The sequence below is a fragment of the Chelonia mydas genome, chromosome 5, assembly GCF_015237465.2.
Source record: "Chelonia mydas isolate rCheMyd1 chromosome 5, rCheMyd1.pri.v2, whole genome shotgun sequence".
In the NCBI taxonomy this organism is placed as follows: domain Eukaryota; kingdom Metazoa; phylum Chordata; order Testudines; family Cheloniidae; genus Chelonia; species Chelonia mydas.
The window spans coordinates 133,230,468-133,256,032 of record NC_051245.2 but is presented as its reverse complement, the minus strand read 5'-3'; the positions used below and the strand labels follow the sequence as shown (position 1 = coordinate 133,256,032).

The following is a 25,565-nucleotide window of genomic DNA, read 5'->3' as shown; positions in this document are numbered from 1 at the left end:
CATGGCCCTGGCGCTGCGCTGCTGCTGCTGCTGGGGGCCGCCGCCCTGCCGGGGAGCCGCTCCCGTGAGTGTCGGGGGGAGACCCCGGGCCGGGGGTGGGGGAGGGGGGAGCTGGGTGTCGGGGGGGGCAACCGGGCCGGGCCGGGGGGGGCAGTTCTGGGCTCTGCGTTCAGAGGTGTCGGGAGACCCCCCCGCGCCCCCCCCGGCACTGAGCGGTCGCTGACAGGGATCAGTGACGTTGCTATAGTGACCGGGGGGGGGTCCTGGCCCCCTTGTGCCCGGCGCTGCCGGGGGCTGCGGGGACAATGTGCCGTGGGGGGCTGAGCGCCCTGACCCGAGCGGTGACCCCGGCATCCACGCCGACCGCCCCCAGCCGGGGGGGCGGCCCCGCTCGGACCGGCACCCATGGGTGCTGCACCCGCCGGCAAGCCCCTCGCGGCCCCGTGAGGCTCCCGGGCTGCGGGGAGTCCCCGGGGCCAGGCGCTGCCCAGGCTGGGTCCCTGCCACGTCTGCGGGCCGGGCGGGGCTCTCAGACCGAGCCCTGTGGGCAGAGCCTGGCTGAGGGTTAGTGGAGGGAGTAAATTAACCCCCCAGGTAGACCAGGGTTAAATGAAGGAAAAAGGCTTCTTGGATCTCTCCGACCTTTAATGGCTCCCAGGACGGTTCTTCACGCTGGGTTTAACCCCCAGGGCCTGGAACTCCGGAGTGTGGCTTGTCCTTGGCTACCTATGGCTAACTTGTGTCAGCACCAGTCTAGTCGCACCCACAGTCAGCAATGGCGATGGTCATATCTGTAGTGGAAGCACATCTTTAGGGGTTTCAGAGGAGCAGCCGTGTTAGTCTGTATCCGCAAAAAGAAAAAGAGGACTTGTGGCACCTTAGAGGACTAACAAATTTATTAGAGCATAAGCTTTTGTGAGCTATAGCATCCGATGAAGTGAGCTGTAGGTCACGAAAGCTATGCTCAAATAAATCTTTAAAGGTGTCATCCTAGGGAGGAGATGTTAACCCCCGCTCTGTCTCTGGCTGTGTGTTGGCGCCCGAAGGCGGGGAGAGTTTGGAGCCCCTGGGTCTGTGCATTAATCAGGTCTTAGTTTGGGCATGAGCTCCTGTTGCAGAGCACAGAACAGCTGCTGCTTTTGTTCTGTTAGGATCTCCTGTAGCTGCCGAATAAAGAGCTTCCGGATCCCATTGAGGGTGGGGTGAGGAGAGGGGAAGGCACATCCTGCTGTTCCAGGCATGGACTTGAATCTTCCTTGCTCCCTATGAGGCAGCAGCTCGGACCCTGGGGAGCTCAGCAGCGCATATTGAGCTGGGTGAGGCTGTGGGGTGGGGTTGGGGTTGGGGTTTGCTTGAAGTGGTTTAAGACGCATTGTGCCCTTGTGTCACCTCAGTAATAGGCTTGGTTTGTCCTAAACAGGGTTAGGCCCCAGTGCAGCCTGGCCCTATAGGGTCACAGAATCATAGAAGATTAGGGTTGGAAAGAGACCTCAGGAGGTCATCTAGTCCAACCCTCTGCTCAAAGCAGGACAAACCCCAACTAAATCGTCCCAGCCAAGGCTTTGTCAAGCCAGGCCTTAAAAACCTCTAAGGATGGAGATTCCCTCCACCTCCCTAGGTGACCCGTTTCAGTGCCTCACCACCCTCCTAGTGAAATAGTGTTTCCTAATATCCAGCCTAGACCTCCCCCATTGCAACTTGAGACCACTGCTCCTTGTTCTTTCATCTGCCACCACTGAGAACAGCTGAGCTCCATCCTTTTTGGAACCCCCCTTCTGGTATTTGAAGGCTGCTATCAAATCCTCCCTTACTCTTCTCCTCTGCACATTAAATAAGCCCAGTTCCCTTAGCCTCTCCTCGTAAGTCATGTGCCTGAGGGCCCCCTAATCATTTTCAGTGCCCTCCACTGGACTCTTTGCAGTTTGTCCACATCCTTTCTGCAGTGGGGGGGGACCAAAACTGGCCACAGTACTCCAGATGTGGTCTTACCAGTGCTGAATAGAGGGGAATAATCTCTTCCCTCGATCTGCTGGCAATGCTTCTACTAATGCAGCCCAGTATGCTGGTAGCCTTCTTGGCAACAAGGGCACACTGTTGACTCATATCCAGCTTCATGTCGACTGTAATCCCCAGGTCCTTTTCTGCAGAACTACTGCTTAGCCAGTCGGTCCCCAGCCTGTAGTAGTGCTTGGGATTTTTCTGTCCTAAGTGCAGGACTCTGCACTTGTCCTTGTTGAACTTCATCAGATTTCTTTTGGCCCAATCCTCCAATGTGCCTAGGTCACTCTGTATCCTATCCCTACCCTCCAGCACATCTATCTCTTCCTAGCTTAGTGTCATCCGCGAACTTTCTGAGGGTACAATTCATCCCATCATCCAGATTGTTAATAAAGATGTTGAACAAAACCGACCGCTGGGGCACTCTGCTTAGTACCGGCTGCCAGCTAGACACTGAGCCGTTGATCACTACCCGTTGAGCCCAACAATCTGGCCAGCTTTCTATCCACCTTATAGTCCATTCATCCAATCCATACTTTTTAAACTTGCTGGCAAGAATACTGTGGGAGACCATATCAAAAGGTTTGCTAAAGTCAAGACAGATCACATCCACCACTTTCCCCATATCCACAGAGCCAGTTATCTCATCATAGAAGGCAATCAGGTTGGTCAGGCATGTCTTGCCCTTGGTGAATCCGTGTTGACTGTTCCTGATCACCCTTCCTCTCCTCCAAGTGCTTCAAAATGGAGTCCTTGAGGACTGAAGTGAGGCTGACCGGTCTGTAGTTCCCCATATGCTCTTTCTTCCCTTCTTTAAAGATGGGCACTATATTTACCTTTTTCCAATCGTCTGGCATCTCCCCTGATGGCCACGAGTTTTCAAAGATAATGGCCAATGACTCTGCAATCACATCAGCCAACTCTCTCAGCACCCTCGGATGCATTCGATCCAGCTCCATGGACTTGAGCGTGTCCAGCTTTTCTAAATAGTCCTGTTCTTTCACCACTGATGGCTGCCCACCTCCTCCCCATACTGTACTGCCTAGTGCAGCAGTCTGGGAGCTGACCTTGTCTGTGAAGACCGAGGCAGAAAAAGCATTGAGTACTCCAGCTTTTTCCTCATCATCTCTCACTAGGTTGCCTCCCCCATTCATTAAGGGTCCCACACAGTCCCTGACCTTCTTCTTGTTGCTAACATACTTGAAGAAACCCTTCTTGTTACCCTTCATATCCCCTGCTAGCTGCATCTCCAATTGTGCTTTGGCCTTCCTGATTACATCCCTGCGTGCTTGAGAGTATTGTTATACTCCTCTTTAGCAATCTGTCTAAGTTTCTACTTCTTGTAAGCTTCCTTTTTGTATTTAAACTCACCAAAGATTTTCACTGTTAAGCCAAGCTGGTCACCTGCCATATTTGCCATTCTTTCTGCACATCAGGCTGGTTTGTTCTTGTGCCCTCAATAAGAACAAATAGCCAGCCAGCTCTCCTGGACTCCTTTCCCCCTCGTATTAGCCTCTCAGGGGATCCTGCCCATCAGTTCTCTGAGGGCGTCAAAGTCTCCTTTTCTCAAATCCAGGGTCCGTATTTTGCTGCTTTCCTTTCTTCCTTTTGTCAGGAGCCTGAACTCGACCATCTCATGGTCACTGCTGCCCAGGTTGCCACCCACTTCTACTTCCCCTATCAATTCTTCCCTGTTTGTGAGCAGGTCAAGAGGAGCACGGCCCCTAGTTGGTTCCTCCAGCACTTGTACCAGGAAGTTGTCCTCAACACTCTTCAGAAACTTCCTGGATTGTCTGTGCACTGCTGTATTGCCATCCCAGCAGATGTCAGGGTGACTGAAGTCTCCCATGAGAACCAGGGCCTGTGATCTGGAAACTTGTTAGTTGTCTACCTCATCCTCCGGGGCTGCGGGAAGGGTGGCCAGCATATCCCTCTGCCCGCACCGCAGCCCCCATTGGCCTGGAGCAGCGAACTGCGGCCAGTGGGAGCCACGATTGGCAGAATCTGTGGACGCGGCAGGTAAACAAACCGGCCCGGCCCGCCAGGGGCTTTCTCTGAACAAGTGGCGGACTGGCTTTGAGAACCACTTGTCCATAGCACACACCCACCACGACATCACCCTTGTCGCTCTCTCCTCTAAACTTACCTAAAGACTCTCAGCAGGCTTTTCATTAGAGAATGGAAAGTTACAGCAAAGTCTATCTGGGTCTCTCCAGAACCCAGAACTTTCTCTTTTGTCCCAGTCCAGAAGCTTCTCCTCCCTCCAACAGCCCACACTTAGCCCTCGGGGGCTCCTCCTTAGTCTTTTGTTCTTGTTCCTGCCAAACATTGTCACCTGGCCTCGTCCTCAGCTCTTTGTTTTCCATCTGGTCACAGCTGGCCGGCTTTTGCAGAGGATGGGTCATCCATGGTCATTAGTTGCTAGGTGCCAAATGTCTGGGCAGTTGTCTTCTGGGACTCCCCATCAGCATGGGACCCACACCCCAGTTAGTGAGGCATCAGTCACACCTGGATCTTTGCCGAGCAATTAATCCTTTCCCCCACCCTGTTAACCATGCAGCTCATAGGGGAAACTGAGGCACACACAATATTCAGTATAAAATATGGGGAGATGTGGCTGATGAGTGATGCTGAGAGAGAACCAGTGATAGCTGGAGAAGGGGAATCAGCACTGGAGAGCTCAGAGAGCAGGGCCTGGTGAACCCAAGTCCAGTGCATGGCCCTTTTGGAGAGCGGGAGAGCTGACCCAGGGCTGCTGGGTGAATGCAGAGGGGAGGGTGAGGAGATGGGGAGCAGAGGGTCGGATAGGCCATCGCCTTGGAAGCTGAAGTTACCGAGGATGAATGTGTGAGGCTGGAAGGGAGAACCAGTTGTGGGGATCAGAGTGGCAGTGTATAATCCCCCTGAGCAGTGTCTGACGTCAGTGGGATGCTCACCGGTGTGAAGGGATCAGGGGTTCAGTCACTGCAGCACCAGGCCATTTGTCTGGGAGCTACCACCCTTCCCCACCCCCTGCTTTGGCCCTGATTCTGCCTGTGGATCTGTGGGGTGAACCCGACTATAGGGACGGGTGATCAGCTTGTGAGCTCCTTGGAGGAAGAGCCCGTGCAGTGACTGGCACAAGAGGGGGCCTGGTCCCTACAGGGGACGTAACTTATTCACGCTGTGGCTGCACCGAAGTCCAAAGCAGACTGCGAAGAGTTACAAAGGGATCTCACAAAACTTGGTGACTGAGCAACAAAATGGCAGGTGAAAATTAGTGTGGATAAATGCAAAGTAATGCACATTGGAAAACATAATCTCAACTATACATATCAAACCATGGGATCTAAATTAGCTGGTACCACTCAAGAAAGAGATCTTGGAATCATTGTGGATAGTTCTCTGAAAACATCCATTCAATGTGCAGTGGCAGTCACAAAAGCAAACAGAATGCTGGGAATCATTAGGAAAGGGATAGATAATAAGAAAATACCATATTGCCTCTGTATAAATCCATGGGATGCCCACATCATGGATACTCTGTGCAGATGTGGTCACCCAATCAGGAAAATATCTATTGGAACTGGAAAAGGTACCAAAAAGGGCAGCAAACATGATATGGGGTATAGAACAGCTTCCATAGGAGGAGAGATTAATAAGACTGGAACTTTTCAGCTTGGAAAAGAGGCGACTAAGGGGGCTCTGATTGGGGTCTATAAAGTCATGATGGTTGTGGAGAAAGTGAATAAGGAAGTGTTATTTACTCCCTTAACCTAACACCAGAACTAGGGGTCACCAGATGAAATTAATAGGCACCAGGTTTAAAACCAATAAAAGGAAGTATTTCTTCGCACAATGCACAGTCAACCTGTGGAACTCCTTGCCAGAAGATGTTGTGAAGGCCAAGAGTATAACAGGGTTCAAAAAAACTAGATAAGATCATGGAGGACAGGTCCATCAATGGCTATTAGTCAGGATGGGCAGGGATGGTGTCCCTAGCCTCTGTTTTGCCAGAAGCTGGGAGTGGATGACAGAGGATGATCATTTGATGATTGCCTGTTCTGTTCATTTCTTCTGGGGCACCTGGCATAGGCCAATGTCAGAAGACAGGAGACTGAGCTAGATGGACCTTTGGTCTGACCCACTATGGCCGTTCTTATGTTCTTAATAAATTATTGTAAATTGTGTGCATAGCACAGGCCCTCGCTCCCACCTGCAGCTTGGACACATCCCCCTGCCCTCCCCTTGTATCCCTTGCTTCAGCTTCTGCATCTCCTACAGCCCCAGCCCTTCTCCTGCTCCACCGTCCCACTCCTGCTGCTCACACCCCCCTCCAGCCCTGGTCCTCCTCCTGGGCCCCCTTTCCTTCTTCATACTCCCCTTTAGCCCCCGCGTGCTCACAGTACACTCTCCCTGTCTGCTCCCCTACTCCTCACAAGCTCCAGCCCCCCCTCCCCTCTCTCCCTCATGCCCCCCCTCCAGCCTTGCCCCCCTTCTTCTCCTACCTCAACCCCTCTTTCTCCCTGGTCAGGCTGAACTGTGAGTCCTTTCCCAGGTCTCCCTCCCACAGGAGTGCTCCTGAGGGCTGGCGCCACCTCGTGTGTATTGCCAGGGGCTCCCTGGCAGGGTCTGGTTGGGTCTGACCTCCCTGCCCCCAATCTTTCCCACCAGGCCTGCACTCCAGGCACGCATTCCAGACGGTGGTGTCAGAGCCCAGCCCGGGGCTGCCCTGGTACAGCCGTGTTGGGTACGTGGACGATCAGGTCATCTGTGTCTACACCAGCGAGCAGGGCTGGCTCTAGGCACCAGCAAAACAAGCAGGTGCTTGGGGCGGCACATTTCGAGGGGCGGCATTCCGGCGCTGGCCATGCCGCCCCTCGAAATGTGCCCCCTCCGCCTGCTCCCCTGAGCGCACTGCCGCCACTCCGCTTCTCCCCCCTCCCTTCCAGGCTTGCCGCGCGCCAAACAGCTGTTGAGCCTGGGAGGGAGGGAGGAGAAGCCAAACAGCGGCGCGCTCAGGGGAGGCGGTGGAGGTGAGTTGGGGCGGGGAGCGGTTCCTCTGCGCGCCCCCCCCCCATTACTTCCTGCGCTCCCCCCACCCTCGCTCCCCTGAACGTGCTGCCTCTCCCTTGCCTGAGAGGGAGGGGGGAGAAGCGGAGCAGCGGCATGTTCAGGGGAGCAGGCAGAGCGGAGGTGAGCTAGGGTGGGGGGTTGCGGGGGGGGGGGGGGGAGAGCCGCAGGAAGCAATGGGGGGGGAATGCGGCACTCCCGGGGGAGGAGGCAGGGCTGGGGGTTTGGGGAAGGGGTTGGGAAGGGGTGGAGTTGACGCGGAGCCAGGGGCATGAAAAAAAGCAGGGGTGGCCAACAGTTTTTTTTGCTTGGGGCATCAAAAATCCTAGAGCCGGCCCTGCCCCCCGGGCTCTGCCCCCCAGCGCCTGCAGGAGCCAAGCCAGCCCCGGGAGAGCCACCGCCCCGGACTGGGCCAGGTCCTGAGTCTCCCAGCCCGAGGGGGCAGGAGGGAGCCAGGGCAGAGACTGGCAGGGGCAGCAGGAGCAATGCGGGGAGGGAAGGGGGGTTCCCGGTTCCCAGCCTTGCCCAGCCCCATTCCTGCAACCCTCCGCCCTGGGGCAGTGACCCTCCTGGGGAGAAGAGGAGGGGCAGGGAGAGGAAAAGCCAGTTCCTGTCTCTGCCTGGTGCCCGTGCTGCTGGGGGGATGCGCTGCCCTGGGGACAGGGTTGGGGGGGTTCCCCCAGAGTGGCTCCCCCAATTCTGCTCTTTGGCTGCACAATTTCATTCTTTTCAGTTCTTTATAAAGTGCTGAAATTACCAGATTGACCTTGCGTCTGAGCCAGCCTGGCAGTGCCTATGTTCATCTACAGGGTAGAAAGTCTCTGTCCAGAGTGAAAAAGTGTTATCAACTTTTGAACTAATTCGGTAGCAGAAGGATTTAGGCTGGTAAGTTCACATTTGATGCAGAGAGAATTCCTAGGTCAGACATGCTCGTCTCTCAGCTCTGGTTAAAAATGACCTGTGATGTGTGTTTTTTCTGAGGGTTGAATAACTCCATTCTGCGCACGCACTGATTTCTTCTTCCATTTGATAAGTTGTGTTTGTTGACTTATTTCAGAGTAGCAGCCCTGTTAGTCTGTATTCGCAAAAAGAAAAGGAGGACTTGTGGCACCTTAGAGACTAACCAATTTATTTGAGCATAAGCTTTCGTGAGCTACAGCTCACTTCATCGGATGCATAAAGTGGAAAGTACGGTGAGGAGATTTTATATACACACAGACCATGAAAAAATATACATTGTAAGGAGAGTGATCACTTAAGATGAGCTATTACCAGCAGGAGAGTGGGGTGGGGGGAGAGAAAACCTTTTGAAGTGATAATCAAGGTGGGCCATTTCCAGCACATTTCCAGGAGTTAACAAGAACGTCTGAGGAACGGGGGCGGGGGAGGAATAAACAAGGGGAAATAGTTTCACTTAGTATAATGACTCAACCACTACCAGTATCTATTCAAGCCTAAGTTAATTGTATCCAATTTGCAAATTAATTCCAATTCAGCAGTCTCTCCTAGGAGTCTGTTTTTGAAGTTTTTTTTGTTGAAGGATAGTCACTCTGAGGTCAGAAATCGAGTGACCACAGAGATTGAAGTGTTCTCCGACTGGCTTATGAATGTTATAATTCTTGACATCTGATTTGTGTCCATTTATTCTTTTATGTAGAGACTGTCCAGTTTGTCCAATGTACATTGGACAGAGGGGCATTGCTGGCACATGATGGCATATATCACATTGGTAGATGTGCAGGTGAACGAGCCTCTGATAGTGTGGCTGATGTGATTAGGCCCTACGATGGTGTCCCCTGAATAGATATGTGGGCACAGTTGGCAACGGGCTTTGTTGCAAGGATAGGTTCCTGGGTTAGTGGTTCTGTTGTGTGGTTGCTGGTGAGTATTTGCTTCAGGTTGGGGGGCTGTCTGTAAGCAAGGACTGGCCTGTCTCCCAAGATTTGTGAGAGTGATGGGTCGTCCTTCAGGATAGGTTGTAGATCCTTGATAATGCGTTGGAGAGGTTTTAGTTGGGGGCTGAAGGTGACGGTTAATGGCGTTCTGTTATTTTCTTTGTTGGGCCTGTCCTGTAGTAGGTGACTTCTGGGTACTCTTCTGGCTCTGTCAATCTGTTTCTTCACTTCAGCAGGTGGGTATTGTAGTTATAAGAATGCTTGATAGAGATCTTGTAGGTGTTTGTCTCTGTCTGAGGGGTTGGAGCAAATGCGGTTGTATCTTAGAGCTTGGATGTAGACAATGGATTGTGTGGTGTGTCTGGGTGAAAGCTAGAGGCATGTAGGTAGGAATAGTGGTCAGTAGGTTTCCGGTATAGGGTGGTGTTTATGTGACCATCGCTTATTAGCACTGTAGTGTCCAGGAAGTAGATCTCTTGTGTGGACTGGTCCAGGCTGAGGTTGATGGTGGGATGGAAATTGTTGAAATCATGGTGGAATTCCTCAAGGGCTTCTTTTCCATGGGTCCAGATGTTGAAGATGTCATCAATATAGCGCAAGTAGAGTAGGGGCATTAGGGGATGAGAGCTGAGGAAGCGTTGTTCTAAGTCAGCCATAAAAATGTTGGCATACTGTGGGGCCATGCGGGTACCCATAGCAGTGCCGCTGATTTGAAGGTATACATTGTCCCCAAATGTGAAATAGTTATGGGTGAGGACAAAGTCACAAAGTTCAGCTACCAGGTTTGCCGTGACATTATCGGGGATAGTGTTCCTGATGGCTTGTAGTCCATCTGTGTGGAATGTTGGTATAGAGGGCTTCTACATCCATAGTGGGCAGGATGGTGTTTTCAGGAAGATCACCGATGGATTGTAGTTTCCCCAGGAAGTCAGTGGTGTCTCAAAGATAGCTGGGAGTGCTGGTAGAGTAGGGCCTGAGGAGGGAGTCTACATAGCCAGACAATCCTGCTGTCAGGGTGCCAATGCCTGAGATGATGGGGCGCCCAGGATTTCCAGGTTTATGGATCTTGGGTAGCAGATAGAATACCCCAGGTCGGGGTTCCAGGGATGTGTCTGTGTGGATTTGTTCTTGTGCTTTTTCAGGGAGTTTCTTGAGCAAATGCTGTAGTTTCTTTTGGTAACCCTCAGTGGGATCAGAGGGTAATGGCTTGTAGAAAATGGTGTTGGAGAGCTGCCAAGCAGCCTCTTGTTCATATTCTGACCTATTCATGATGACAACAGCACCTCCTTTGTCAGCCTTTTTGATTATGATGTCAGAGTTGTTTCTGAGGCTGAGGATGGCATTGTGTTCTGCACGGCTGAGGTTATGGGGCAAGTGATGCTGCTTTTCCACAATTTCAGCCCATACACGTCGGTGGGAGCACTCTATGTAGAAGTCCAGTCTGCTGTTTCGACCTTCAGGAGGAGTCCACCTAGAATCCTTCTTTTTGTAGTGTTGGTAGGAAGGTCTCTGTGGATTAGTATGTTGTTCAGAGGTGTGTTGGAAATATTCCTTCAGCCCCCAACTAAAACCTCTCCAACGCCTTATCAAGGATCTACAACCTATCCTGAAGGACGACCCATCACTCTCACAAATCTTGGGAGACGGGCCAGTCCTTGCCTACAGACAGCCCCCCAACCTGAAGCAAATACTCACCAGCAGCCACACACCACACAACAGAACCACTAACCCAGGAACCTATCCTTGCAACAAAGCCCGTTGCCAACTGTGCCCACATATCTATTCAGGGGACACCATCACAGGGCCTAATCACATCAGCCACACTATCAGAGGCTCGTTCACCTGCACATCTACCAATGTGATATATGCCATCATGTGCCAGCAATGCCCGTCTGCCATGTACACTGGGCAAACTGGACAGTCTCTACATAAAAGAATAAATGGACACAAATCAGATGTCAAGAATTATAACATTCATAAACCAGGTTTCAGAGTAGCAGCCGTGTTAGTCTGTATTCGCAAAAAGAAAGGAGTACTTGTGGCACCTTAGAGACTAACCAATTTATTTGAGCATAAGCTTTCGTGAGCTACAGCTCACTTCATCGGATGCATAAAAGTGGAAAATGCAGTGAGGATGTTTTTATACACACAGACCATAAAAAAATGGGTGTTTATCACTTCAAAAGGTTTTCTCTCCCCCCACCCCACTCTTTTGCTGGTAATAGCTTATCTAAAGTGATCACTCTCCTTACAATGTGTATGATAATCAAGGTGGGCCATTTCCAGCACAAATCCAGGGTTTAACAAGAACGTCTGAGGAGCGGGGGCGGGGCGGTGTAGGAAAACAAGGGGAAATAGGTTACCTTGCATAATGACTTAGCCACTCCCAGTCTCTCGGAGAACACTTCAATCTCTCTGGTCACTCGATTTCTGACCTCAAAGTGACTATCCTTCACCAAAAAAACTTCGAAAACAGACTCCAACGAGAGACTGCTGAATTGGAATTAAATTTGCAAATTGGATACAATTAACTTAGGCTTAAATAGAGACTGGGAGTGGTTGAGTCATTATACTAAGTGAAACTATTTCCCCTTGTTTATTCCCACCCCCACTGTTCCTCAGACGTTCTTGTTAACTCCTGGAAATGTATATAAATCTCCTCACTGTACTTTCCACTTTATGCATCCGATGAAGTGAGCTGTAGCTCACGAAAGCTTATGCTCAAATAAATTGGTTAGTCTCTAAGGTGCCACAAGCACTCCTTTTCTTTTTGTTGACCTAGGATCTGATTTTGCCAAACACTTCCTTTCTTTAGCCATCTGAGTGGTCTCATTAACTTTATTAAATCAGTGTTTGTGGCCAGGTTCATAAATGTCTCACAGATTTATTCCTGGTGACAGGGGCAGAGTCTGTTCTATAATCAAGTGACCAAACCCTGGAACTTTAATTACAGGACCCTAAAAGTACATTCCTAAATCCATATTGAGGCAGTGGAATAAGTGGCCTGGTTATCGATAGCTCTGGACACTCAGAACCAAACCCCATTGTTGCAGGCTCAGCATTTTTGAAACTCAGGCCACTTATTGAGATAACTGAATGTTGGGCCCTAACTTGATGCTCATTTGTTTGCTTGACCCCAAGTAGGAGTTCCAATTTCCAGACCTGACATGATCTCCTGGCTGGAGTGAAGGGAGAAGCTGTGGGTCTCCAATCTCCAGGGAGAGGAGGAAACAGAGATACTGACAGATGCCCACAGAAGTAAGCAATTGGCAAAAGTGGCTCAGAAACCTTTTTACATTCTCATGACAAATGGCACTCCTGAGTTTTCACCAGTCCTGTGTGCCTATGTAGAAACAAAAAGAAAAGGAGTACTTGTGGCACCTTAGAGACTAACCAATTTATTTGAGCATAAGCTTTCGTGAGCTAGAGCTCACTTCATCGGATGCATTCATTGGAAAATGCGTCAGATGAAGTGAGCTGTAGCTCACGAAAGCTTATGCTCAAATAAATTGGTTAGTCTCTAAGATGCCACAAGCTCCGCGATGTGACGGAGAGACTGCCGAGACTCATCAAGCCCTCGGATCGCTACCCCTTCCTGCTTCTCCATGTGGGCACCAATGATACTGCCAAGAATGACCTTGAGCGGATCACTGCGGACTACGTGGCTCTGGGAAGAAGGATAAAGGAGTTTGAGGCGCAAGTGGTGTTCTCGTCCATCCTCCCCGTGGAAGGAAAAGGCCTGGGTAGGGACCGTCGAATCGTGGAAGTCAATGAATGGCTACGCAGGTGGTGTCGGAGAGAAGGCTTTGGATTCTTTGACCATGGGATGGTGTTCCATGAAGGAGGAGTGCTGGGCAGAGACGGGCTCCATCTTACGAAGAGAGGGAAGAGCATCTTTGCCAGCAGGCTGGCTAACCTAGTGAGGAGGGCTTTAAACTAGGTTCACCGGGGGAAGGAGACCAAAGCCCTGAGGTAAGTGGGAAAGCGGGATACCGGGAGGAAGCACAGGCAGGAACGTCTGTGAGGGGAGGGCTCCTGCCTCATACTGAGAATGAGGGGCGATCAGCAGGTTATCTCAAGTGCTTACATACGAATGCACAAAGCCTTGGAAACAAGCAGGGAGAACTGGAGGTCCTGGTGATGTCAAGGAATTATGACGTGATTGGAATAACAGAGACTTGGTGGGATAACTCATATGACTGGAGTACTGTCATGGATGGTTATAAACTGTTCAGGAAGGACAGGCAGGGCAGAAAAGGTGGGGGAGTAGCACTGTATGTAAGGGAACAGTATGACTGCTCAGAGCTCCGGTACGAAACTGTAGAAAAACCTGAGTGTCTCTGGATTAAGTTTAGAAGTGTGTGCAACAAGAGTGATGTAGTGGTGGGAGTCTGCTATAGACCACCGGACCAGGGGGATGAGGTAGATGAGGCTTTCTTCCGGCAGCTCACGGAAGCTACTAGATCGCACGCCCTGATTCTCATGGGTGACTTTAATTTTCCTGATATCTGCTGGGAGAGCAATACAGCGGTGCATAGACAATCCAGGAAGTTTTTGGAAAGCATAGGGGACAATTTCCTGGCGCAAGTGCTAGAGGAGCCAACTAGGGGGGGCGCTTTTCTTGACCTGCTGCTCACAAACCGGGTAGAATTAGTGGGGGAAGCAAAAGTGGACGGGAATCTGGGAGGCAGTGACCATGAGTTGGTTGAGTTCAGGATCCTGACGCAGGGAAGAAAGGTAAGCAGCAGGATACGGACCCTGGACTTCAGGAAAGCAGACTTTGACTCCCTCAGGGAACGGATGGGTAGGATCCCCTGAGGGACTAACATGAAGGGGAAAGGAGTCCAGGAGAGCTGGCTGTATTTCAAGGAATCCCTGTTGAGGTTACAGGGACAAACCATCCCGATGAGTCGAAAGAATAGTAAATATGGCAGGCGACCAGCTTGGCTTAACGATGAAATCCTAGCGGATCTTAAACATAAAAAAGAAGCTTACAAGAAGTGGAAGGTTGGACATATGACCAGGGAAGAGTATAAAAATATTGCTCGGGCATGTAGGAATGATATCAGGAGGGCCAAATCGCACCTGGAGCTGCAGCTAGCAAGAGATGTCAAGAGTAACAAGAAGGGTTTCTTCAGGTATGTTGGCAACAAGAAGAAAGGCAAGGAAAGTGTGGGCCCCTTAATGAATGAGGGAGGCAACCTAGTGACAGAGGATGTGGAAAAAGCTAATGTACTCAATGCTTTTTTTGCGTCTGTCTTCACTAACAAGGTCAGCTCCCAGACTGCTGCGCTGGGCATCACAAAATGGGGAAGAGATGGCCAGCCCTCTGTGGAGATAGAGGTGGTTAGGGACTATTTAGAAAAGCTGGACGTGCACAAGTCCATGGGGCCGGACGAGTTGCATCCGAGAGTGCTGAAGGAATTGGCGGCTGTGATTGCAGAGCCATTGGCCATTATCTTTGAAAACTCGTGGCGAACGGGGGAAGTCCCAGATGACTGGAAAAAGGCTAATGTAGTGCCAATCTTTAAAAAAGGGAAGAAGGAGGATCCTGGGAACTACAGGCCAGTCAGCCTCACCTCAGTCCCTGGAAAAATCATGGAGCACGTCCTCAAAGAATCAATCCTGAAGCACTTGCATGAGAGGAAAGTGATCAGGAACAGCCAGCATGGATTCACCAAGGGAAGGTCATGCCTGACTAATCTAATTGCCTTTTATGATGAGATTACTGGTTCTGTGGATGAAGGGAAAGCAGTGGATGTATTGTTTCTTGACTTTAGCAAAGCTTTTGACACGGTCTCCCACAGTATTCTTGTCAGCAAGTTAAAGAAGTATGGGCTGAATGAATGGACTAGAAGGTGGGTAGAAAGTTGGCTAGATTGTCGGGCTCAACGGGTAGTGATCAATGGCTCCATGTCTAGTTGGCAGCCGGTGTCAAGTGGAGTGCCCCAGGGGTCGGTCCTGGGGCCGGTTTTGTTCAATATCTTCATAAATGATCTGGAGGATGGTGTGGATTGCACTCTCAGCAAATTTGCGGATGATACTAAACTGGGAGGAGTGGTAGATACGCTGGAGGGCAGGGATAGGATACAGAAGGACCTAGACAAATTGGAGGATTGGGCCAAAAGAAATCTGATGAGGTTCAATAAGGATAAGTGCAGGGTCCTGCACTTAGGACGGAAGAATCCAATGCACCGCTACAGACTAGGGACCGAATGGCTAGGCAGCAGTTCTGCGGAAAAGGACCTAGGGGTGACAGTGGACGACAAGCTGGATATGAGTCAGCAGTGTGCCCTTGTTGCCAAAAAGGCCAATGGCATTTTGGGATGTATAAGTAGGGGCATAGCGAGCAGATCGAGGGACGTGATCGTTCCCCTCTATTCGACATTGGTGAGGCCTCATCTGGAGTACTGTGTCCAGTTTTGGGCCCCACACTACAAGAAGGATATGGATAAATTGGAGAGAGTCCAGCGAAGGGCAACAAAAATGATTAGGGGTCTAGAACACATGACTTATGAGGAGAGGCTGAGGGAGCTGGGATTGTTTAGTCTACAGAAGAGAAGAATGAGGGGGGACTTGATAGCTGCTTTCAACTACCTGAAAGGGGGTTCCAAAGAGGATGGCTCTAGACTGTTCTCAATGGTAGCAGATGACAGAACGAGGAGTAATGGTCTCAAGTTGCAGTGGGGGAGGTTTAGATTGGATATTAGGAAAAACTTTTTCACTAAGAGGGTGGTGAAACACTGGAATGCGTTACCCAGGGAGGTGGTAGAATCTCCTTCCTTTGAGGTTTTTAAGGTCAGGCTTGACAAAACCCTGGCTGGGATGATTTAACTGGGACTTGGTCCTGCTTCGAGCAGGGGTTTGGACTAGATGACCTTCTGAGGTCCCTTCCAACCCTGATATTCTATGATTCTAAGTACTCCTTTTCTTTTTGCGAATACAGACTAACATGACTGCTACTCTGAAACCTATGTAGAAACAAACACTGTCCTCCATATTCAGATGGGAATGAGGTGGCGGAATTGGTTCCCTTCTTTCTCTCCTCTGGGAAAGGATTTGGGGGCAGCTGTTTGGTTTGTTTCTCCTTTCCTACTCCCCTTTGTGATGTCCCCTTTTTTCTGCATCTCAGTGGGTGACTCCAAACTGGATTCTCTCTCTGTCCCAGCAGGTGATGGGACGGTGAGTGAGACCAAGGAAGAGAACCTCAGCTGGGAGTCCTGAGCAGGTGAAACCACACAGGACAGTTTGGGAAGATCCAAGGTGAATATTTCCCAGTGACCACGGATGGGAAAAACTTTAAGACTCAGCCCAGGCCACAGAGGCAACAGGGAAAAGAGCCAAGGCCGAGACAGGGTGAACCAGCTCACCGGAGCAGAGGAGTTGGAAAAATCAAAGAAACTGCTCAGCTGACAATCCCCACTGGAGATAGACCCAATAAGTTTGGTGACTCTGGGAAAAGCTTCCCTGGGAGTTCAGCCCATATTACTCCGCAGACAGTCCACATGGGGAAAAAACCCTACAGATGTGCTGAGTGCGGGAAAAGCTTCTCTCAGAGTACTACACTCATTAACCATCAGAGAATCCACACCAGAGAAACACCTTATACATGTCTGATCTGTGGGAAAAGCTTCCGATACAGTTCAGTCCTTGTTACACATCAGAGAAAACACACTGGAGAGAAACCTTATAAATGTCCTGAGTGTCAAAAAACATTCAGTGGCAGCGGAAACTTTAACAGGCATCGGAAGATGCACACAGGAGAGAAGCCCTTCAAATGCACCGAGTGCGGGAAAAGCTTCAGAGAGGGCTACCACCTTGTTTCACATCAGAGAATGCACATGGGAGAGAGACCCTATGGGTGCCCTGACTGTGGGAAACACTTCTCTGACACTGCTGGACTCATTATCCATCAGAGAATCCACACAGGAGAGAAGCCCTATACATGCCCCAAGTGTGGGATCAGCTTTGTTCAGCCCTCACAACTTGTTAGACACCAGAGAATCCACACAGGAGAAAAGCCCTATAAATGCCTGACCTGTGGGAAAAGCTTCAGTGATAAATCACTTTTAAATCAACACCAGAGAATCCACACAGGAGAAAAACCCTATATATGTCTGACCTGTGGGAAAAGCTTCCGATACAGTTCAGCTTTTACCACACATCAGAGAAACCACACTGGAGAGAAACCTTATAAATGTCCTGAGTGCGGGAAAAGCTTCAGTAACATCACAACCTTTAACGGTCATCGGAAGATACACACAGGAGAGAAGCCCTTCAAATGCTGTGATTGTGGGAAAAGCTTCAGGAGGCGCCCGGACCTTAATACACATCAGAGAACACACACAGGAGAGAAACCCTATAAATGCCTGACCTGTGGGAAAACATACCGGTGTAGCTCACACCTTTCTAAACATCAGAGAATCCACACAGACAAGAAATCTTTGAAGTGCCCTGACTAGGGAAGGGCCAAGTGAATAACGTCTTTGCCAATTCCCATGAACCTCAGAGCGTCGGGCGAGGCTGGAGTGGCTGTGTAATGGGGATATGCAATGGTTATAAAGCAGAGAATAAAATCACATTCCTGGAACAGAGTAGGCTAGAGCAAGAGGCTGGGATAAAGTTCCCACATTATGATGGGATTTGATTATGATTTTTCAAGACGCTCTGAACATCCTCTGATCAACTCCTGCATTTAAGTTAATTCCCCACAATTTGTCAGTTCAGGCCATAGTCTAGGAGCAGGTTGGATTCCTCATTGACACTAAGCTCGCACATAGCAGGATCTGCAAGTAATGGTCTCTATCATCTCCCCTTGGCTAGGAGATGCTGTTCCTTCCTGGCAGACAAAAATCCAGTTACTTACAGCTTTGTCACTCCTCAGCGGGGCTGCAGCAATGTGATCTGCCTGGCCATGAAACCATTGGTGCGGGGGGACCTTCAGCTAGTACAGAATGCTGCAGTGCATCTTCTCTGCAACACAAGCTCCTGTGAGCATATCACGCCTGTCCTCCACTCCCTGCATGGCCTGCCCACCAAATACCAAATTGTGTTCAAGATCTTGGTCCTTATCTTCAAGGTGTTCCATGGCCTGGGCCCGGTTTATTTAAAACACTTCCTAAAGCTCTGTGAAGAAGACCATAGACAGCAACTTTGCAACTCTAGGACATTGAAACTGTCCAAAATAAGGGTAAAGTTTATTTGTGCGGAGACAAAACTGCCTTGATGGAAAGACTCAGACATTGGAATGAATTCCCCCAGGAGCTAAAGACCATCACCAACCTGACCACCTTCTGCTCCTGATGTAAGCCACATTTCTTTGACTTTGCCTTCTGTAGTATAAATATATATCAACACATATACTTACTGCCACAAACAAAAGCTACCATAACAGAACTCTTCACTGTACAACTTCTCCCCCAGGAAATGATGAGAGAATGAACATATGACAGAAGGTTGCTTACTGCACTACTGAAAGATGCTCACATGCTGTGGGGATGAGCCTGGTGTAAGCATCCACACAGAGCAGAATTCTGCTGCCATGCAGCTACAGTCTTATTCTCTGTAATTTAGCATCACACACTCATCGGGGCTTAGGGCTAAAGAGACCTCAGGAGATATCTAGTCCAAGTTCCAGTGTTCCCTCTAATTTTCCGCACTCATGTGCAGAATGAATCTTGTTTTGTGACACCAACATGGAAGTGATGTGTGACAGATCTCCTCCATATTGGTGCACACACAGGCGCCAACTTTCGTTGGCACTGGTGGGTGCTCACGCGCTCTGCCCCCTCCCTCCCCCTATTGGATCCCTCCCCAAATCCCTGCCCTGGCCTTGCCTCTTCCCCAAGCGCACCACGTTCCTCCTCCTCCCTCCCAGCGCTTGCGCCGCGAAACAGCTGGTTCCCGGCGCAAGCACTGGGAGGGTGTGGGGAGAAGCAGGATGCGGTGGCCCTCTCAGGAGAGGAGGCGGAGGCTGGGGTGGGGGGGGGACGGGACTGGAGCTGGGGTGGGGGGGCAGGTTGGGGAGCTGCAGGTGGGTGCTCTGCACCCACCAATTTTTCCCTGTGGGCGCTCCAGCCCCGGAGCGCACGCAGAGTCGGCATCTATGGGTGCACTTTTCAAAATTAATGGGGTGGGGCTGAGGGGTTTATTTGGTGTGTGGGAGGGGACTCCAGGCTAGGCAGAGGGTTGGAGTGTGGGGGTGAAGGCTCTGGCTGGGAGCGAGGGCTCTGGGGTAGGGCTGGGGATGAGGGATTCAGGGTGCAGGAGGGGGGCTCAGGGCTGGGGCAGAGGGTTGGTGTGAGGTGAAGGCTCTGGCTATAACAAAAATATATAACTACACCAGCCAAATAAGATTTACCAGAAACTATAAACTATTCAGCCCCAGTTTCAAAATGTGAGTTAAATTGTCTTGCTTTCAGACCCTATTTGTATAGAAATTGCATTAAAGCACAAGTGTACGTGAATTGAAAATTTATACGTTTTATATAGGATCAAAGAGACTGTTGTATTGGGACCAGTTGGCTTTTACCATTTACTTTCCCAACTTCTCTATCCCTTGCAGTCTGTCTTTCACCTACTCTTTCTGCTCAGGTTGCTTTCAACAAAAGGGAAGAGTAATTTTCTCTTAATTCGGTTGCCTTGAGTGATGTCGCTTTCTCGTTTGAAAACACAAGGCAAAGAACAGTTCTTAGTTTTGTTTTGGTGTTTCTCCTACCTGTTCACATTTTCATCAGCACCCTTTGGGAGCTCCTCTTCTTAGGGTGGATAAAAATCACAACTTTAAAATTTTTATTTAAATTATGACATTTAAATGTAGGGTTTTTTTGAAAATTTAAATCAAATTTCTTATTTACATATTGCTAGTTCTTCTCTTCCATTTTATGGTCTTAAATTGTCAAAGTGAATGTTTTCTACTTGTTTGTTTTTTTAGTTTCCTAAGTGTTAATAACCCCACCCCAGCCTCCTGCCCTGAGCCCCCTCCTGCATTCCAGCCCCCTCATCGCCAGCCGTATCCCAGCGCCCGCAACCCCAGTCAGCACCCTCACCACCTGCAGCCCCCTCCTTCATTCTGAACCCTGTATTTTTCACCATACCCTGGAGCCTAGGGGGCCCACAAAATCTAATAGCTCTGGGACCCCAGAAGAGTTAATCTGGCCCTGGGTGCAGACAGGCTGCGTCGGGGCTAAGGCCAGAGGACTCCCCCAAGCCCTCTCCCCGCCAGCAGCATGGTGCTCCAGGGGAAGGGGCCTCTCTGTCATCGCTGGCAGCAACGAGCTCTGGGGGAAGGGGCCTGTCTCTCCCTGCCAGGCGCTGAAAACATGGAGCTCCAGGGGAAGGGGCTTCTCTCCCTGCCAGGCGCTGGCAACATGGAGCTCCAGGGGAAGGGGCCTCTCTCCCCCCGCCAGCAGCAGTGAACTCTGGGGCCGGGAGAGAGGCCTGCAGCAGCCCTTCATGCCCCAACTGGCTCCCCTCTCACCTCCCTCTCTCCAGGCCCCTGCTGCATGTCCCTTTATAGCTGCTGCGTGACCACACGGCTGAGAGGGAACTTAGACTCCAACCCCTGCTCAAAGCAAGACCAACCCCAACTAAATCATCCCAGCCAGGGCTTTGTCAAGCCGGGCCTTAAGAACCTCAAAGGAAGGAGATTCCACCACCTCCCTAAGGAACCCATTCCAGTGCTTCACCACCCTCATGGTGAAATAGTGTTTCCTGATATCCAACCTAGACCTCCCACCACTGCAACTTGAGACCATTGCTCCATGTTCTGTCATGTGCAGCCACTAAAAACAGCTGAGCTCCATCCTCTTCAGGTAGTTGAAGGCTACTATCAAATCCTCCCTCATTCTTCTCCTCTGCAGACTAAATAAGCCCAGATCCCTCAGGCTCTCCTCATAAATCATGTGCCCCAGCCCCCTAATAATTTTCGTTGCCCTCCGTTGGACTCTCTCCAATTTGTCCAAATCCTTTCTGTAGTGGGGGGGACGGACCAAAACTGGACGCAATACTCCAGGTGTGGCCTCACCAGTGCTGAATAGAGAGGAATAATCACGTCCCTCGACCTGCTGGCAGTGCTCCTGCTAATTCAGCCCAATATGCTGGTAGCCTTTGTGGCAACAAGGACACGCTGTTGACTCAATTCCAGCTTCTCGTCCACTGTAATCCCCAGGTCCCTTTGTGCAGAACTGCTGCTTAGCCAGTCGGTCGCCAGCCTGTAGCAGTGCATGGGATTCTTCTGTCCTAAGTACAGGACTCTGCACTTGTTCTTGTTGAACCTCATCAGATTTCTTTTGGCCCAATCCTCCAATTTGTCTAGGTCACTCTGGACCCTATCTCTATCTTCCAGCATAGGGAGAGGGTCCAACTTTTCATTTCTACTTGATAGTACGTTATTTAATAAAATGGATACATTCAGGAGCAGTAATGGTCTCCATGAGGTTTGAAATGCAATGTCCTGAGCTTGGCCTTGGGATGACTATTTATTTGAGACTTTCCTGCTGTGCAGGAGGAGGAATAACATGGGTCTGAGATTCTCGGATTCATTCATCTGCAAAGGAGAAGAATGTGAGAATGGGCCTTCATGGGGTGAGATGGGACCTTCAGGAAAGTCTCTTGACGTGTTTCTTTTAAATTACAGAGTCTAGCAGGGCTTTGCTGTTTATTCCCTGCAGGTACCATGAATTCACAGATCGAGAAGGTTTAGCTCAGTGGTTCTGAACCCATGGGCCACTTGCAACCCAATCAGCCCACAGCTGTGGCTCATGTGACATCCTGAGGGGCATTCAGGTAGTATAGATGTTGTGTGGATGCAGCCCACATAACACAGAGAAAGCTGCATTGTGGCCCACAAGGGTAAATAGGTTGAGAACCACCAGTTTAGCTAGATGACTTTGCTTATGCAATGTTCCCTCTAATTTTTTATATCCATATGCGGAATAAATGTTATGTGCACCAATAAGGAGGTGATGTGTGGTAGGGGTGGGGCCAAGGTGTTCAGAGTATGGGGGGGGTTGAGGGCTGGGACAGAGGGTTGGAGTGTTGGAGGTGAGAGCTCCAGCTGGGGGTGCGTTCTCTGGGTTGAGGTCGGGGCTGAAGGGTTTGGGGTGCAGGAGGGGCCTCAGGATTGGGGCAGAGGGTTGGGGTGCAGGGAGCGAGGGCTCCTCCTAGGGGTGCAGGCTCTGAGGTGGGGCCAGAGATGAGGGGGTACAGGCTGCAGCAGGGAGTGAGGAGTCCCCCAGCCCTCTCTGTGCAGCAGCACGGGGCCAAGGGAGAGGCACTTGATAGCCTGCTGCGCGGCTTAGAGGGAACTTAGGTTGCTGCCGGGCACTATGAAGGAAACACCACTGAGTGGTGCGATCCCTACAATCATTGATACAAACAGGCTGCTCCACGTGTCATGGCAGTCACACAACCGGACAGCTTTGGACGGGTTGGGAGACACCCACAGTGATGCCCTGCATGTATGGCTGGAGGAGGAGGAGGAGGAAATTGGGCAGTTACCTCTGCATGACATTTTCCTGGAGTGGCTTCCCTGGGTGGAGTGCCACGTCTGGGCTTGGCCAACTAGCATGGGCTGGTGGGGCAGGAGAGTGCTGCAGAGCTGGGAGGAACGGCTGTGGGAACTGGACGTGGGGAGGCTGAAGTGTAGGTTCCTAGAGAACTGTGCAGCGCTCAGCCTGGAGCTGCAGGGGTGGAGTCCTGACACGAGAGTTCCCCTTGGCACGAAGAAGCATGTGGCCAGAGCCAGTCTTAGGACAGGGCAATGTGGTCCCCTGCCTAGAGTGCTGTAGCCAGGGGGCGCCGTGGTGCAGAGACTGCCTGCGGGCTGCAGCCTGGCGTGGCAAGAGCGTCTGCTTCCCTGCTCCTGAGCAGAGCCCCCCTGCTCCCCACCCACAGGGTGTCCCTCCCAGCATGGCCCCAAGTTCTGCCTCTGCCACTGCGAGCCGGGTCTCCCTGTGACGTTGCACTCCATATTCTTTATGGAAATATGCTTATGAATATGACATAACTGGAATATGCTTTATGCAAACTGTCTCTTGTAACACTGAAAAAGTTATAATCAACTGAATGTGCTCATCCTATTTGTATGAATGTATCATTTCTATGTCTGAAGTTAGAAATATTTGGTATAAACTTGTATTACTAATGTAGTCATAAGAAGGGAGGGCCATTAATGGTATTTCAGGAACTGGATGGCTCCATTTAACTAGAACTAGTTGTGAATGGTTTTGTTTTCCTGTAAGTCTTCCTGCGGATGTGTGGGCTAGCCCATAAAGTATGGAGACTGGGGTCTCACAGGGACATGTGACCATGTCACTTGATACTGGAATCCATCTTTAACCAGGTACTTTTCCATAAGGAACTGGGACGGTCAAGCTGAAATAAAGGACTCCCGCCTTTTGCCAGATCTATATAAGGGGGTGAAACAGGAGAGAAGCTGCGGCCAGTCAGGAGAAAGTCCCTGCTCACCATCCAGGATGTCTGCTGGAACTAACATAAACTAAACAGGGGGAAGGATTGGGCCCGGATTAGAAATGAGTCTAGTCTGTGGAAAAAAAGCTTATTGGAACATCTTTGAGGGTGAGATATGACATGTAACTAGTTTCTTAGTGTATTAAGCTTAGCCTTGCGTTTTGTTTTATTTTACTTAGTAACATACTTTGTTCTGTCTGTTATCTCTTATAATCACTGAAATCCTATGTTTTGTACTTAATAAAATCACTTTTGTTCATTAATAAAACCAGTGTAAGTAATTGTTCCCTGGGGGGAGAACAGTCTGTGCATATCTCTCTTTACAAGGAGAAAGAGGGCGAATAATATGAACTCACACTACGTACAACTTATACAGGGTGAGACGAGTTTATCTGGGGTTCAGGCTCCCAGGAAGGCGCTGCACTGGATGCTGGGGCAAGATCCTGTTAACTGAGCTGCCCCAGGGCTGAGGGAATCTCCCTGTCTATTCGGCAGAGGGTGTGGCCCTATCTCTGGGTCTGTGCTGGAGGAGGCCTGCAGGATCTGGCTCAGCAAGGCAGAGTTAAGGGGTGCCCAGGCTGGCAGAAGGGTTGGGCTCCATGGTATCTCAGCACATCAAGTGACAGTCCCAAGGGGGGGCTCTACAAGTGAACCCGCCACACTCCCCTTCCCCTCCTCCCACCACCCCAGCTTGTCCCAGCCCTGCTGTTCCTCTTTCCATGGGCCCAATGGAAGATGAATGTGGACAGCCAATGGGAGCTGGAAGTTGCCAGACTCTTCCAGGGTGGGAGGGGAGGGGAAGGGAAGGGACTGGGAATTAAAACTGCAGGGCAGAGAGCCAAGTAAGTGTTGGGGTCCCGATCCAGTCCCCCAGCTTCTAGCCGCCCCAGCTCCCAGGAGACTCTTTCCCTGTGCTCCCAGCTCACACACCTTCCAGGGGCACTCCCTATGCCCAGAGCTCCCAGCCCCCCTCCATGTCAACACAGTTCCCAGGAGGCCCCCCACACTCTGACCGTACAGGTCCCCAAGCCTCCCAGTTCTCAGCCCCCTGCTGCCATTCTCCCCAGCTCTCAGGAGCTCCCCCTTTTTCTTACTCAGCCCAAAGGCATGTGCTAGTGCAGGGGGTTGGGGATATTTCGGGAGCCAACCTTCCACCGTCACCACCCACCCTAGCTACCTCCACTGCGTTGGAGCATTTTAACCTCCCCCTCCCCCAATAGCCCCCTGCTCTGGGCCTGGGTGGGGCACTTGAAGATTGGAGAGGCTCAGTATTGGGGTGGGAGAAATCTGCTCTTCTGGAGCCTGCATGTTACTGCCCCCTCCCGGTATCCCCACACCAGTGTGAGTCTATCTAGCCACGTCTGGTTCCTTCCCTCCCTTTCTGGGGCTCTCAGGTCACCATGCACCCCTGCCACCACAGCCCTCTGGTGCCCTCCTGTCACAGCGCCTCCCCTTGGGCTGCCGACCCTCTGGGCTCTGGCAGAGGAGCTGGATGCGGGGCTGAGTGGGAGAGGTTGGGAGGTGCAGGAGAGGGAAGCCGGCCCCAGAGCCCGCTCATCCTGTCGGAGCGCGGCAGAGCGCCTGCTCCATCGTCTTGGTTGTCCTGCTCAGCGACCAGATGAGGGGTCCCTGGGAAACTGGCTGGGGGAGTCAACGTGACCGCTGTGGGGTTTCTTATGGTGCCTATCACCATGGCATCCAGACGTGAGTCACTGCGGGGCAAGACCAGCCCTCTGGATGGGTGATGTGGTCAGGGAGATGTTGTGGTTAAGAGGCAAGAAGCAGGGTGGGCCTGGAGTGCGAGGTCACGGAAGGGAGTTGGGGGCAATGGGGGGGGTAGAGGCAGTGTGGGCTGCAGGGAGAAGGGGAGCCTTGGACGGCATCTGCAGACAGGGGTGCCAAAATACAGGTTTGCTCAGGGTGCTGTTTTCCCTAAGGATGGCCCTGCACGTGGCCAGCGCCAGGCGGGAGCTTCCCCACATCCGAGAGGCTCAGGAGTGTAGCTAACCAGTGCAGTGCAGCTGGATCGACGGCTGGGGATGCGTGTGCTGCTCCAGAGGGGTGCTGCTCGGCGGGGGCGTGAAGCTTGGCCATGCACAGGAAGTTCCTGATGGCTTTGCACGTTTGAGGTTCCTGAGTGGAATTGTG

The 25,565-nt window shown here is 51.1% G+C and overlaps 1 protein-coding gene and 2 long non-coding RNA genes across 3 annotated transcripts; 2 read left to right on the top strand and 1 right to left on the bottom strand.

Annotated features, from left to right (window-relative positions):
* The first annotated feature begins 151 nt into the window (after window positions 1–151).
* On the top strand, window positions 152–23,495 carry LOC122465881. Its single transcript, XR_006291007.1, has 2 exons — window positions 152–1,316; window positions 23,290–23,495. It is a non-coding gene; the product is annotated as an uncharacterized LOC122465881 (long non-coding RNA).
* Window positions 401–16,114, bottom strand: LOC122465879. The gene is made up of 3 exons (XR_006291005.1): window positions 15,917–16,114; window positions 11,748–12,288; window positions 401–412 (listed from the first exon to the last, which is right to left on the bottom strand). It is a non-coding gene; the product is annotated as an uncharacterized LOC122465879 (long non-coding RNA).
* LOC102940052 (zinc finger protein 879) lies at window positions 16,451–23,495 on the top strand. Its single transcript, XM_043547038.1, has one exon. The coding sequence runs from the start codon at window positions 16,451–16,453 to the stop codon at window positions 17,405–17,407; it is 957 nt and encodes a 318-aa protein (XP_043402973.1). The 3' UTR covers window positions 17,408–23,495.
* Window positions 23,496–25,565: the final 2,070 nt, after the last annotated feature.